This window comes from Schistocerca nitens, chromosome 2 (genome assembly GCF_023898315.1).
Source record: "Schistocerca nitens isolate TAMUIC-IGC-003100 chromosome 2, iqSchNite1.1, whole genome shotgun sequence".
NCBI lineage: Eukaryota > Metazoa > Arthropoda > Insecta > Orthoptera > Acrididae > Schistocerca > Schistocerca nitens.
The window spans coordinates 57,611,458-57,625,336 of record NC_064615.1 but is presented as its reverse complement, the minus strand read 5'-3'; the positions used below and the strand labels follow the sequence as shown (position 1 = coordinate 57,625,336).

Below are 13,879 nucleotides of genomic sequence, written 5' to 3'. Positions count from 1 at the left end.
GCGATAAATAGTTATCAGTCTCATATTCCACTTGATCATACTGAACCACATTGCCTCACTCATACCTGGTAGAAGACTCCTAGTGAATTACAACAACAGTTTGACACCTTCTTATTCAGAGTGTTTCTGGTTGGTCCATTGTCTGCCATCAATAACGACTAAGTTGATGTGTTCTCATTTACATTTTCACTTTAGTTAATGACTTTATGAAATTATTGTTAACCTTCTATAGGTGCAACTAACATTGATGGTATGGCTGGAGGAGCATAGCAGTGCTCAAACAATAAATATTAACTAACAACATAGTACTACTTCACGCCACACTCAGTATGTGATTCCCAGCTGTCTACTCCACACTCAAGCACGATACAGCCCCTGCTAGTAGGCATGTTCCCACGCCCTTAAACCATCTGCCACACAACCCAATGCACAGTACTCCCTCCCTACTTTGTCTTTTGTGTGTGTGTGTGTGTGGGGGGGGGGGGGGGGGGGGGGAAGGCAGCAATTACAGAAAGAAGACAGTGGACAGAGTGACATCAATACCAGGACGTAGTAATCTTGTCTCAAATAGCACCAAGGGCACTACTAATTGTATATTAGAATTAAAGGTCACCATCAATGTTGTTAATTACTCCTACTTCATGAGATGCTGTAGAATATGTTTGAGTTTCAATCAATGACGTTTTGCACAGTTTAGCAATCAGGAACTGTAAGGTACCATCTCTTCTCTACTTATCAGACAAACTCCTATGACAAAAATCTCTTTGAACATCATTCCACTAGCAGTGTTGGTTACGGAGGTGGAGGTGTGTGTGTGTGTGTGTGTGTGTGTGTGTGTGTGTGTGTGTGTGTGTGGAACATCATTCCACTAGCAGTGTTGGTTACGGAGGTGGAGGTGTGTGTGTGTGTGTGTGTGTGTGTGTGTGTGTGTGTGTGTGTGTCTAATAAACCACCTATCAGTATCTGGTAACAATATTACCATAAATTTAACATTACAAAAAAAACTGACCTCCACTATGCAGAATGTGGACTTCCTGAGGGGCTACGAGCAGAAAATTATACAGTCATAAAAATTTTCAATTTCCTAGTGAAATCATATAATCTATTTCCACAATACAATCTAAAAACGTTCAATGGGAGATTGCTTAAGCAGAAAAGACCACATACATGTCTACTAATTACTCATTGTGCATCTTTCACATGTGATACATAATGTCATACAGCACAATGATCTGGTCATTCTTGTTAGGAACAAAGCACATACTGTCAAGATTACAAACATTTCTTACCTTTTTGACCTCTCTTATCATTTCTTCAATTTTCCTTTGGTGTTTTACCAATTTTATTGTGTTCTGAACTGTTCTGTCCCTTGGGAAGCATACCTTCAATGGAATTTTCTGGCAACTGTAAAATTTTAGTCATTACAGATAATACTCAAACTGAAAGTTTGATTTTAATTTTGAAGCAAACTGGCTTACCACGTATGTTCTTCTTCTGGAATAAAATTTTCATCTTCAGAAAGTGGCTCCTGTGACTCTGTTTCTTCAATGTCAGTTTTTGTCTCAGAACAGTCTACTTGTTTTCTTGTCTTCTTCTCCCGCAAATATTGTGCTAGCTTTGGGTTTACAATATCTTCTAGGTCAGGTTCAGTCATGGTACTCTGCAATCAAACCAATAATAAATGTAATGGAAGCCCGACTTCATATCATCTAGGGACATCCAGTTGATCCCAATCTAGAAGCCCTTTTGCATTAATTTAATCCTGGGTCATGTATTGCAAATTGCACTAAGGAGAACAATGAGTAATTCGCAACAAGTGTAGGAACACATTTGTGGGAGGAAGTACTGTGATAAATTGCTCCTCCATGCTGCACTAATAAGATGTAATTGACCTCCCACCCTCGATTCTTTAAAGAATCGAACTCCCACGAACAAAATGTGATATCTCTCAAATTGTGTGATTGAGTTAGTAGTAAAGAAGTAATACATTAAAATTTCAAGCCTCATGTTGCAGTTTTACTGCATGGACAGCAAAAGTGTAGTAAGTGGTAAACTTCTTTTTTTTTTCTTTCATCATCTAGTGGGGAATGTCATTGAGATCAAGTTTTGTCACAGTTTGAAATTATGTGTTAAGTTTGAAGGAAGTCACTAAATGCTCTCATTCTCAAATACTGGATAGATATAGTCCAGCTAATGTGTGTGCTGTGAGTTACACTGCCTTAAGAAAGACACACAGTTTCTAACTGTAATACTTCACTAACTGTGTTAGATGTTTAACACGAGATTATAGTTCTCACTGGGCAGATTATGACAGCGTTTTACATATTTAAACTCAGTCAATAACTGTATGAAATATTGAAAATCAAATTTTTGTTGCCTCTGGAAACCTTTAGAGAGAGAACCTGCAATGGAGTCAATGCCCTGGGTTAGCTGTTTAATACTGTAGTACTGCTTTAGTGACTTATGTACAAAGTGGCAAACTGCAAATCCAAAGTTTTGGGATTCAGTCCCTGGTTTAACACCACTTTACTTCTGACAATTCCCTATATGTGAAAAAAAAAATGACAAAATGCATTATCAATAAGAATCTGTATTAAATTGTCTGCGTCAGTTATTCCTCAAGTCAGATGAGAATCAGGGCCACCTATCATCTAATGTATCATAATTAGTGAGAGGTGTTCAAACCAACCTTAGCACCAACGAATATTTTTTTTAGATAATGCAACAGTAAATAGTGTCAATTATATCGAAAGGGAAATTAAACTTACATAACTATAAAATTATAAGATAAAATTGCTGGCCTTTATTTTCCTTCAAAAGAAATATCTTCACTGCAGACAGATACATATAAAAGTACATGCATAAATAACCCTAGCTTTCAGAACTAATAGCAGGTTAGACTGTGAAAGATTAAAAAGGAAGGGCAGGTCTCTCAGACTATGGGATGAGATGACCCACTTGTTGTGACAGTGAGGGGAGATAAAGAGGAAAGTGGGGGAGGGGGGGGGGTGTAGGAGAGAAAGTGGGAAGGCAAAGACAGTACATTAATAAGTAGCCAAGTAGTCCAGGATACTGTCTTTGGTTAATAATCAAAAGATCCCAGGTGCCGGGTTCAAATCTAGCTACTGCTTAAATCAATGCATATTATGAAAATTGATGGATGTACATACGTGTCACATTTGCACCTAAACCACAGGGCCATTTTCAACCAAACTCAATGCGCAATATCCATAACTGTCAGGCAAAAATCACTGTCTGGGTAAGAAGCACCCACTTATCATAGTTCAGGAGCTATGTCTTCATAAGCAATGAGATGCATGAAAAAATGCTGCGTCATGCATGAAGTTTTCATACATTCATTCTTTACTACTAAGTCACTAGTACAGTCAAGTCAACTTAAGGAAATCCCTGACACCTTGCAGCACTTTTGATAGATTTCAAATGTGAAGTGCAAACAGCTGTAGGCCAAAACCAATTACTATGTATAGAGCTATGATGAGGCATTGCCATAGAGACGTTTACAAGATCGTGTTGCAGACACCCAAAGCAGTTGCACTCAGAGTACTGAAAGCATCAGGGATAATATCGCACGGAATCTATGGCAGGAGTACATATAACGTCTGGTTTATAATAGAAATTTGGAAAAACGAGTACCCACGCAATGCTGGGTTTGTCAGCTACTTTTGAATAAAACTCATCAGCAATGACAGCCCAAGACATCCAGCATAAGAAGTCACCCTCATTCTGTCAAAGGCCTTATCAGAGGACAGAGAAGCAGACAGAGGTTCAGGGCACTCTCCTGCACTTGAAGTGGGACTCTGCCCCTAAAAGGCAGAGCAATCAGAAATGATCAATGCCATGAGGGTGCAGAAATCAATGGAAACCACAGCACTACAGACACTTAAGGTTTACCCACAGGACATGTGGCCAGTAACTGAAAAAGTGTCATAGTGATCTCTCTATTGGCAAATCTCCAGATCAGCCCCCTATTCTAGTTCCCAAGAGGGGACTGTGATGGGAGAGGTGACCTTGAGAAAAAGTTTAAATAACCAACAAAAGAATGATGCTCTATGAGTCGGCGAGTGGAATGTGAGAAGTCTGAACACCACAGGGAGCTAGCAAATCTAATAAGGGAAATGGTAAGGGTTGCTCTAGATATTGGGAGGGGGAGGGGGGGGGGGTGTCAGTGAACTGAACTGGAAAGAATACACGGATTTGTGGTCAGATAAATATAGGGTAATACCAACAATGGAAACAAATGGTATAACAGAAGTAGGATTCGTTATGAATAGAAAGGCATGGCAGAGAGTGGGTTGGTGTGAACAGTTCTCCTCATCAGAATCAATAGCAAACCAACACCAGCAGCAACAGCTCTGGTATACATGGCAACGTAGCAAGCAGAAGCTGAAGAGAGAAAATATATAAGGATACTGCAAGGATAAACCAGTACGCAAAGGAAAATGAAAATCTAATAATCATCACGATAGTAAGGGAAGAAGTAGACAAAAGGGTTATGGGAGAATATGGGCTTGGAAGCAGGAATGAGAAAGAAGAAAGACTAACAGATCTCTGCAATAAATTTCACCTAGTAATAGGAATACTCCATTCAAGAATCGCAAGAGGAAGTGGTTTTATTTTAAAAGGCATGGAGGTTTGGGAAGATTCCAGAAGGATAACATCAAAGTCGGACGGAGATTCTGAAATACGACATTGGATTGTAAGGTTTATGCAAGAGCAGATATAGATTCAAATCACAATTCAGTAACAATATATTATAGACTGAAGTTTAAGAGAATTGTACAGAAGAATCAGTGTGGACAGAAGCGGGATATTGAAGTATGAGACATGTTTGAAGTTTGCTAAAGATGTGCATACTGTGATAAGGAATATCTAGGCAAGCAGTTCAGCTGTAGAGTGTGGACATTTCTAACACGAGCAGTCACAGATGTTAATCACAAACATACACACTAGAAAGGTAACTGCGAGTAAACCTGACTGACAAAACAAGGAAGTACAAAAATGTTAAGGGAGAGACAGGAATACAGCGACATAAATCACAAGGAACAAAAATAAATAAAAATTGCAGGCAAGCCAAGCTCAAACAGTTGCAGGAAATATGTGAAGAAATCGAAAAAGAAATAATCGTCTGAAGGACTAACTCAGAACATAAAAAAGTCAAAACAACCTTCAGTTAAATTAAAAACAAGGGTGGCAACGTTAAGAATACAACGGGAATTCCACTATTAAACACAGAAGGCAGAGCTGATAGGTGGAAATAGTACACTGAAGGCCACTGTGAGGGGGAGGAATTGTGTAATGATGTGACAAGAAAAAGAAACCAGATCAATATGGAAGTGATAGGGGATCCACTATAGAATTAAAAGAGCTCTGGAAGACTTGAGATCAAATACGGCAGAAGGGATAGATAACATTCCATCAGAATTTCTAAAATCATCAGGGGAAGTGGCAACCAAATGACTATTCAAACTTTTGTGTAGAATCTACGAGACTGGCAACATAAAATCAGACTTTCAGAAAAATATCATCCACAGAACTCAGAAGACAGCAAGAACAACTGATTACGAGAACTACCAGCTTAACAGTTCATGCATCCAAAGTAGCTGGCAAAGAATAATATACAGAAGCATGGCAAAGAAAACTGAGGATCTGTTAGATGATGGTCAATGTGGCTTTAGGAAAGATAATGTCACCAGAGAGGCAGTCCTGATGTTGCACTTGGTAATTGAAGCAAGACTGATGAAAAATCAAAAATCAAGACATGTTCACAGGATTTGTCAACGTGTAAAAAGCATTTGACAATAGTAGTGCAAGATGTTTGAAATTCTGAGAAAAATGGAAGTAAGCTATAGTGACAGATGAGTAACATAAAATATGTACAAGAGTCAAGAGGGACCAATAAGACTGGGAGACCGAGTACTCAGATTAAAAAGGATACAAGGCAGATACGCATTCTTTCATCCACATTGTTCAATGGAGGGTCAGGGGAGGGGGGAGGGGCAGACGATAAAGAGAGGGATTAAAATTCAGGGTGAATGGAAATCACTGATAAGATTCACTGATAGAATTTCTATACTTAGTGAAGATGAGGAAGTATTACAGGATCTTTTGAATGGACTACACAGTCTGATGAGTACAGAATATGGATCAAGAGTAAAGATAGGCAAAAGTAATTAGAAGCAGCATAAATTAGAGGAGCAGGGAATTCAACATCAAAACTGATGAACACAAAATAAACAAAGTTAAGGAATTCTGCTATCTTGGAAGCAAAATAACATATGATGGACAAACCAAGGAGGAAATAAAAAGCAGACCGCCAAAGGCGAAGTGGCTATTCCTGGCCAAAAGAAGTCAACTAGTATCAAACATAGGTGTTAATTTGAGGAAGAAATTTCAGAGGATGTACATTAGGAGCACAGTGTAGTGAATAGTGGGCGTAGGAAAAACCAGAACAGAAGAGAAATGAAACATTTGCGATGTGGTACTAAAGAAGATTGTTGAAAATTATATGGGCTGATAAGATAAGGAATTAGGAGGTTCTCCATAGAATCAGCGAAGAAAGGAAACCTGGAAAACACTGTCAAGAAGGAGGGACAGATGATACATGTGTGGAGACAGGAGGGAATAAGCTCCATAATACTAGAGGGAGCTGTAGAGGGTAAAAACTCTAAAGGAAGACAATGACTGAAATACATCCAACAAATAATTGATCACATAGTGTACAAGTGCTATTCTGAGATGAAGAGGTTGGGTGAGCCATGCAAAATTAGTCAGAAAACTGATGACTCAAAAGAAAGTAATATGCCAGTTCAGTTCAGAGATGATGAATAGTAAAAACACGGAGTAAGAAGAAGAGGAATTAATACTAGAATTCAGAACTAGAGAAAAATAAAGGGAGAGAGGATGCAGGGGGGAGGGGGATGACGGCAAAGACAAAAGAGTAAAAAGCAAAAGGAAGATAAAGGAAACAGTGACTGTCTGCTCATTGAGCTACATGGAAGCATATCTTAGAAACCTAACTGTACACTGCATTAACAATAAACTATTATGACACTGCTTAGTACTACTTGAGCTCATGCCAGCTAAATTTAACCTAGCAAGTCAGAAAGAAAACTCCTGCACTGAAACGAGCTGGTGCTTCCTTAGTTACATGAAATAGCTGATGCTCATCTCCTACTGACAGCTAAATATTTAGTTGATTACATTTGTATTTTTCAAAGAAAATAGTTGACTGTATCTACATTTGTAAAAACAGAGCCCTGTTTACGATGTAATGCCACTTGTTATACAGCTCAATAATGAACACTTCAGCCTGCCATATAGCAGACAGAATAAAATTTCAACTTGTTTTTGTTTTATTCTTGGAAGTTTTTTGCTGTTTGAGTACAGCACATGCATTTTGCCTTTAAAAAAAAAAAAAAATTTAAAAAAAAAACTAGAGGATTTCACAATGTTTGTGGTACTGGAGTATCAACTCTTGATTGCAGATTGTCATCTGAACTAAGTAGAGTTCTCTTTTCCTAGAACAAATACTTAATTTCAGGAGTTCTTCATCCCCTGTCCTTACTTGTCTACTTTTAAAAATTTGTTTTAGGGAAAAACAAGACACAAAATACAGGGTGGCACACAAAATGTGTTACCAATTGTTTCTTTCACAATTTACGGTGCACATTAGATATCCTGCTGAGATTTCTATAGAAGTATCAACAGAGCTTGGAAAAACAAATGAGTTACGAATGACGTGTAATTCATGATACTGCCACTAGGAGACTAGTAAGCAGCAATGGCTGACAATGGAAGACTGACGACACAGCAACGATCAGCAATTGTTACGTTTTCATGAAACGAAAAGCCTTGTTGTGACTCAGAGGCATTTTCGACAACAGTTTAACACACAATGGGTCCCTTACAAGAAGACCATCCACAGGTTGTACAATAAATCTGTACAGGAAGGAACAGTATTGGAAGCGAAGCGACCTTGGCCTAAGCCTGTTTGTTTGCTGAAGAATATTGAAGCAGTACGAGTTGCTGTACAGAGGAGTCCCGGGAAATCGTGTAGAAAGGCAGCAGTGCAACTGGGAATATCCAGACGCTCCGTTCAACGCATTCTTAAAAGTGACCTCCATATGTACCCATACAAGATGACCTGTGCACAGAAGCTCACTGAAGAACACAAGCAGTAGAGACTGCTGTTTGCTCAGTGGGCGGAGGATAGGGAAGAAACTCTCAACAACGTTTGATTTTCAGACGAGGCGCATTTTCATTTAGACGGTGTGGTTAACAAACAAAATGTACACTTCTGGGCCACTGAAAACCCACAAGTGCTTCATGAACGACAACATTATGCTCCGAGGATTACAGCGTGGGCAGCAATTTCCAGTCACGGACTTATTGGACCCTTTTTCTTTGAAGAAACTGTGAACAGCGAGCGTTATTTGAGCATGCTTCGCAATAGCTTCATTCCACAGCTTCTTGCTACTGCCTTGCCCTTCAACACACAGTGGTTCATGCAAGATGGAGCAAGGCCACATACTGCAAACACTGTGTTGGAGTTTTTACACGAGCATTTCGACATGCGGATCATTTCACTCAGGTTTCCAGGTTGCTTCAATGATGCACAAAATTGGTCCCCCAATAGTCCAGACCTCAATCCATGTGATTTTTTTCTTTGGGGGTACTTAAAGGAAAAAATTTTCCCGAAATGTCCACGTGATTTAATGGAGCTCAGAAGACTTATTCTTCAAGCTTGCAGTGAAATTACGGAAGACATGTGCCTTAGGGTAATCACCAACTTCAGTGTTCGTTTGAAGGAAGTTAGGAAACGAAATGGTGGACATATTGAGCATGTGCTGAGTTAGAACAAATCTCCATGGACGGCTCTTCATTATAGTATATGTTCCTTTCAGATTGTATTGACAATAAAGTTTATATTCAAATGGTAACACATTTCGTGCGCCACCCTGTACATATAATTATGTTCAAGAAAGAGTTAAATTTTAATTTTTTATGATTCTGTGATACAATATTTTTTTCTGTAATCTAAACATAGCTGCTTGGTACACATTATTTTTAATGTTTGCTTTCACGTCTAAATCATAAAATTGTGAACGGTTGTTGCACTATGTCCTTCTCATAGGGAATTTCACTGTAGAAAACCATCCACAACTGGACATCAACAACTCCAGCTCTTCTCATTATTGTCTGATAGAAATTCAACATTACAGTCTCCAAAATGATTTCCTATTTAAGTCTATATAATTGTATTCCAAGTGGTCCTAGCTATTTTATGAACCCTAAGATAATTTCTGCTGGTAGCTTGTAAACTGCCTGGTAGCTTGTAAACTGCCAAGTAATACAAGATTGAGTACATAGTGATCCATTATTGTGGCACAGCTTTCAACACAATATTTATCAACTTGACTATCATAAACAGTTCCAATGGTTCTACAGTAGTAAAATATTAGCTTGTATCAATCAAGATGCTCTGGATCAATTTCCATCTGACATTATGATAAGCATAATAAACTGTGCAACAAAACTAAAGGGTTACTTTTTTGAAACCCATCTATTTTTCCCATTGTGATGTAGAAGCTCATTTGACTTTTAAAGTTCTAAAGCCTTCCTCTGTAATGGTGCAAAAGCATGAGACCTTGTGTCACCTTCAGCTTCTGAAATGCTTCAATAAGGCAGTGTCGACACTTGCAAAAAAAGAAAGGCCACAGTTCACAAACTCATTTCAGGTGAAGGTGGGTTAATGTTATCATGTTGGCACCACATTTCACCATAATTCTGCCCAATGCCACTGTGGACACATCACACCTCCTCTTACCCATACCTCAACCCTTCTCTTGATGTCTTTGCGACAAGGGTCACAATCGCATCACTCAGAATTTCTCCAAAGGTCTCTTTAATTTTCCTGTAGGCAGAATATACCTTACCCCTAGTGATATATGCCTCTACATCCTTACAGTTGTCCTCTAGCCATCCCTGCTTAGCCATTTTCCAAAAAAAATCAAGGGTTGTTCAGAGTTTCAAAGGAAGCATTATACGACAATTGATGGAAAAAGATGAAAGAAATGACTGAAAACAAATGGGTATTTTTTAGAGATGAAACAGCAAAGGCAGTAAAGGATCGCAGAAAAAAGAGCATGGTCCATAAGAAATCCCTGAATAACACATGAGGTACTGAAATTGGCTGAGCAAGGGAGCAAATATAAAAATGAAGCAGGCAAAAGGGAATACAGACATCTGAAAACTAAATTAAAAGGAAGTGCAAAATGGTTAAATGTGTAGGGCCAGAGGACAAATGCAAAGCTGTAGAAACATGAATGACTACAGGAAAGATGCCTATAGGAGTATTAAAGAAAGCAAGGGAGCAAGAAGCTATCTACAACTTGAGCAGCAACAAGATTGCAGTTGTGAGTCATAGAACAAGAAGGGGAAGCAGTAGTTTAGAACGGAGTGAAATGTCATTATTGCCAATTCCAGAAGTTCTTCAGTCTGAATACTGAGTAAGCTGTGAAGGAATCCAAGGAGAAATTCAGAAAGTAAATTTAAGTTCTGGGAGAAGATCTTAAAATTTTGAGGTTTGTTGATGAAGTAACTCTGTCAGTTACAGCAAAGTATTTGCAGCAATGGAATGGAATGGCTAATGTCTTGGAAAGATGTTAGTTCTACAAGATAAATACCAATGAACATAAAACAAAGGCAAAGGAATTACGTCAGGTGATGTTGAGGGAACTAGATTAAGAAATGGGGCAATGAAAGTAGTAGTAGACTTCTGCTATTTTGATAGCAAAATAAATGATGATGGCCGAAATATAGAGGACCTTATTGATGGCATTAGTATAGAGATGGGGATTAGTGATCAAGGTATCATAGCAATTATGGCTCCAAAGTTGATAAATCAGTCAAAAAGGCTAGGAGAGGGTTTTTCTGCTAGAAAGAGTAGGTAAGCAGTTGTTAGCATCTCACTTAGACAGTGAATTGCAATCATTTAGTTCCAGTATGATGTAAACCTAGGAATTAGGGGCAAAGTTTAAACAGACTGTAAATCATGCTCTGGACAAGTGTATGCCTAGTTGTAGATTAACGACAGAAAAGACCCACTGTGGTTTAGCAACGAAATTCGGAAAATGATGAGGAAGCAAAGGCTGTTGCAATCTTGGTTCAAAAGAAAATGCACAAATAATGAAAGGCAAAAGTTAGTAGAGATTCATACGCCTCTGAACAGATCTATGCACACAGTACACAACTAGCACCATACCATAGGAAAGGATCTGGCCGAGAATCCAAGAAAATTCTGGTCCGTAAAATTGTTTTGCGGGTCTAAGTTTTCCATTCGGTAACTCATTGACAAGTCTGGTGTAACAGTTGAGACAGCAAAACGAAAGTCAAAGTTTTTAATTCCACAATTAAGAAGTTGTTCAGGCAGGAGAATTGTACAAACATACTGTCATTTGATGCATAGAGTCCCATATGGACAACATAGTAATAAGCATTCATAGTGTGGAGAAACATCTGAAAGAGCGGAAAACAAATAAGTCGCCAGGTCCATATGGAAACCCAATTCAGTTTTACAAAGAGTATTCTATAGCATTGACTCCTTACTAATTTGCATTTATTGTGACCCTCTCGCCCAATGCAAAGTCCCAAGCACCTGGAAATAAGTGGAGGTGACTCTTGTATATAAGAAGGTTAGAAGAACAGGCCCACAAAACTACAGCCCAACGTCCTTAACATCAGTTTGCTGCAGAATTATATTCCGAGTTCAAATGATAAATTTCCTAGAGACCAAAATGCTTATATCTATGAATCAGTAAAGTTTTAGAAAGCACTGCTTGTGTGAAACTCAGCTTGCCCTTCTTCTTGTGATATACTCTGAACTATGGATGGTGGGCAACAGGCAGATTCCACATTTCTAGATTTCCGAAAAGCATTTGACACCGTACCACGCTGCAGATTGTTAACAAAGTTATGAGCATACAGAATAGGTTATCATATATGTGAGTGATTTGAAGACTTCATAACAGGACACAGTATGTTGTCATTCATGATGAGTTTTCAGCAGATACAAGAGTATCATCAGGAATGCCCAATGGAAGTGTGATAGGACCGCCACTATTTTTTGTATACATAAATAATCTAGCGGGCAGGGCGGGCAGCAGTCCGCAGTTGTCTGTTGATGATGCTGTGGTGTAAGGGGAAGTGTTGAAGATGAGTGATTGTAGGACATTACGAGATGACCTGGACAAAATTTCTAGCTGATGTGTTGAATGGAACATAGCTCAAAATGTAGAAAAATGTAAGTTAATGTGGATGAGTAGAGCAAACAAACCTGTAATGTTCAGATACAGCATTAGTAGTGTCCTGCTCGACACAATCATGGAGTTTAAATATCTGGGTGTAACACTGCAAAGCGACATAAAGTGGAATATGAGCATATGAGGATTTTGGTAAGAAATGTGAATGCTTGACTTTCGTTTATTGAGTGAATTTTAGGAAAGTGTGGTACATTTGTAAAGGATACTGCATATGGGACATTAGTGCAACCTGTTATTGAGTACCACTCTAACGTTTAGGATCCACACTGGGTTGGATTACAGTAAGACAATGAAGAAATTCAGAGGTGGGCTGCTAGATTTGTTACCAGTAGGTTTGAACAACATGCAGGAATTGCTTCAGGAAATGAAAAGGGAAATCTCTGGAGGAAAGACAATATCCTTTTCCCAAGGATCACTAGTACTGAGAAAATTTAGAGAACAGACATTTGAAAATGGCTGCAGAACGATCATACTGCCACCAACATACATTTCATCTAAGGACCACAGAGATAAGATATGAGAGTTTGGGGCTCATAAGGAGGCATACAGACAATCGTTTTTCCCTTGCTCTATCTGTAAGTGGGACACGAAAGGAAACAAATAGTAGTAGCACAGGGTACCCTCAGCCATGCACTGTATGGTGACTTGCGTAGTAAGTATGTAGATGTAGATAAAATAACACTGGCAATAGCAAGAAGAGCACTGCTCAAAAAGAGAAATCTGTTAACAATGAATATAAATTTAAATGTAAAAAAAAAAGGTCTTTTCTGAGGTATTTGACTGGAGAGTAGCCTTGTAAGGAAGTTAAACATAGGAAATAAATGGCTAAGGCAACAAAAGCTTTTGAAATGTGCTATGAATGAATGCTGAAAGTCAGGTGAGTAGATTAAATAACAAATGACACTGCACTTAACTGAATTACGGAAAAAAGAAATTTATGACACTATTTGATGAAAAGAATGGAGAGGTTCATATAATACATCATTAGGTTAGGTTAGGTTAGGTTAGGCATCAAGATGTAGTCAGTTTGGTAATGGAATGAATTCTGATGGGTAAAAATTGTAGGTGAAGACCAAGGCTCAAAATAAGGAATCAGGTTCATATGGATGTAGGCTGCAGTAGTTATGCGGAGGTAAAATACTTTCACTGGACAGATTAGTGTGGAGAGCTGTTTTAAACCAGTCTTCGTAATGAAGACAACAACAGCGGCAACAATTACATTTAGACCAAATCCCAAACAATATTTTCAAAAAAACTTTCTAACTTTTAAATTTATATTCAATGTTAACAAGTTAGGCTGTCCAAATAAAACAATTAGTAAAGGAGGGAAAGTTTACATGCTGAGGAAGCCAGACACCTGTTGGACCTGGTTATAACAATCTGGAGTATTGTTTAATGTTGAACAACCAGAAGAGAGAAGTCATGAAGTAGCTGATGTTGCATCCCTTATAGCAGTAAACTGCAACAGCCACACAGCAATAAACAAAAAATGGAGCAGAATGGAGATGATCCACTCAAACCAGAAAAATCTTAGAAAT

At 38.5% G+C, this 13,879-nt stretch overlaps 1 protein-coding gene across 2 annotated transcripts in view; it reads right to left on the bottom strand.

Annotated features, from left to right (window-relative positions):
- LOC126234258 (uncharacterized) overlaps positions 1 to 13,879 on the bottom strand; it is a 154,276-nt gene that overhangs the window by 129,734 nt on the left and 10,663 nt on the right. For both annotated transcript variants that reach the window (XM_049942950.1, XM_049942951.1), the window contains exons 2-3: positions 1,479 to 1,660; positions 1,290 to 1,404 (exon numbers count right to left, since the gene is read on the bottom strand). In XM_049942950.1, coding sequence (XP_049798907.1) covers positions 1,290 to 1,404; positions 1,479 to 1,660 — 297 coding nt within the window. The remainder of the gene's footprint in view (positions 1 to 1,289; positions 1,405 to 1,478; positions 1,661 to 13,879) is intronic.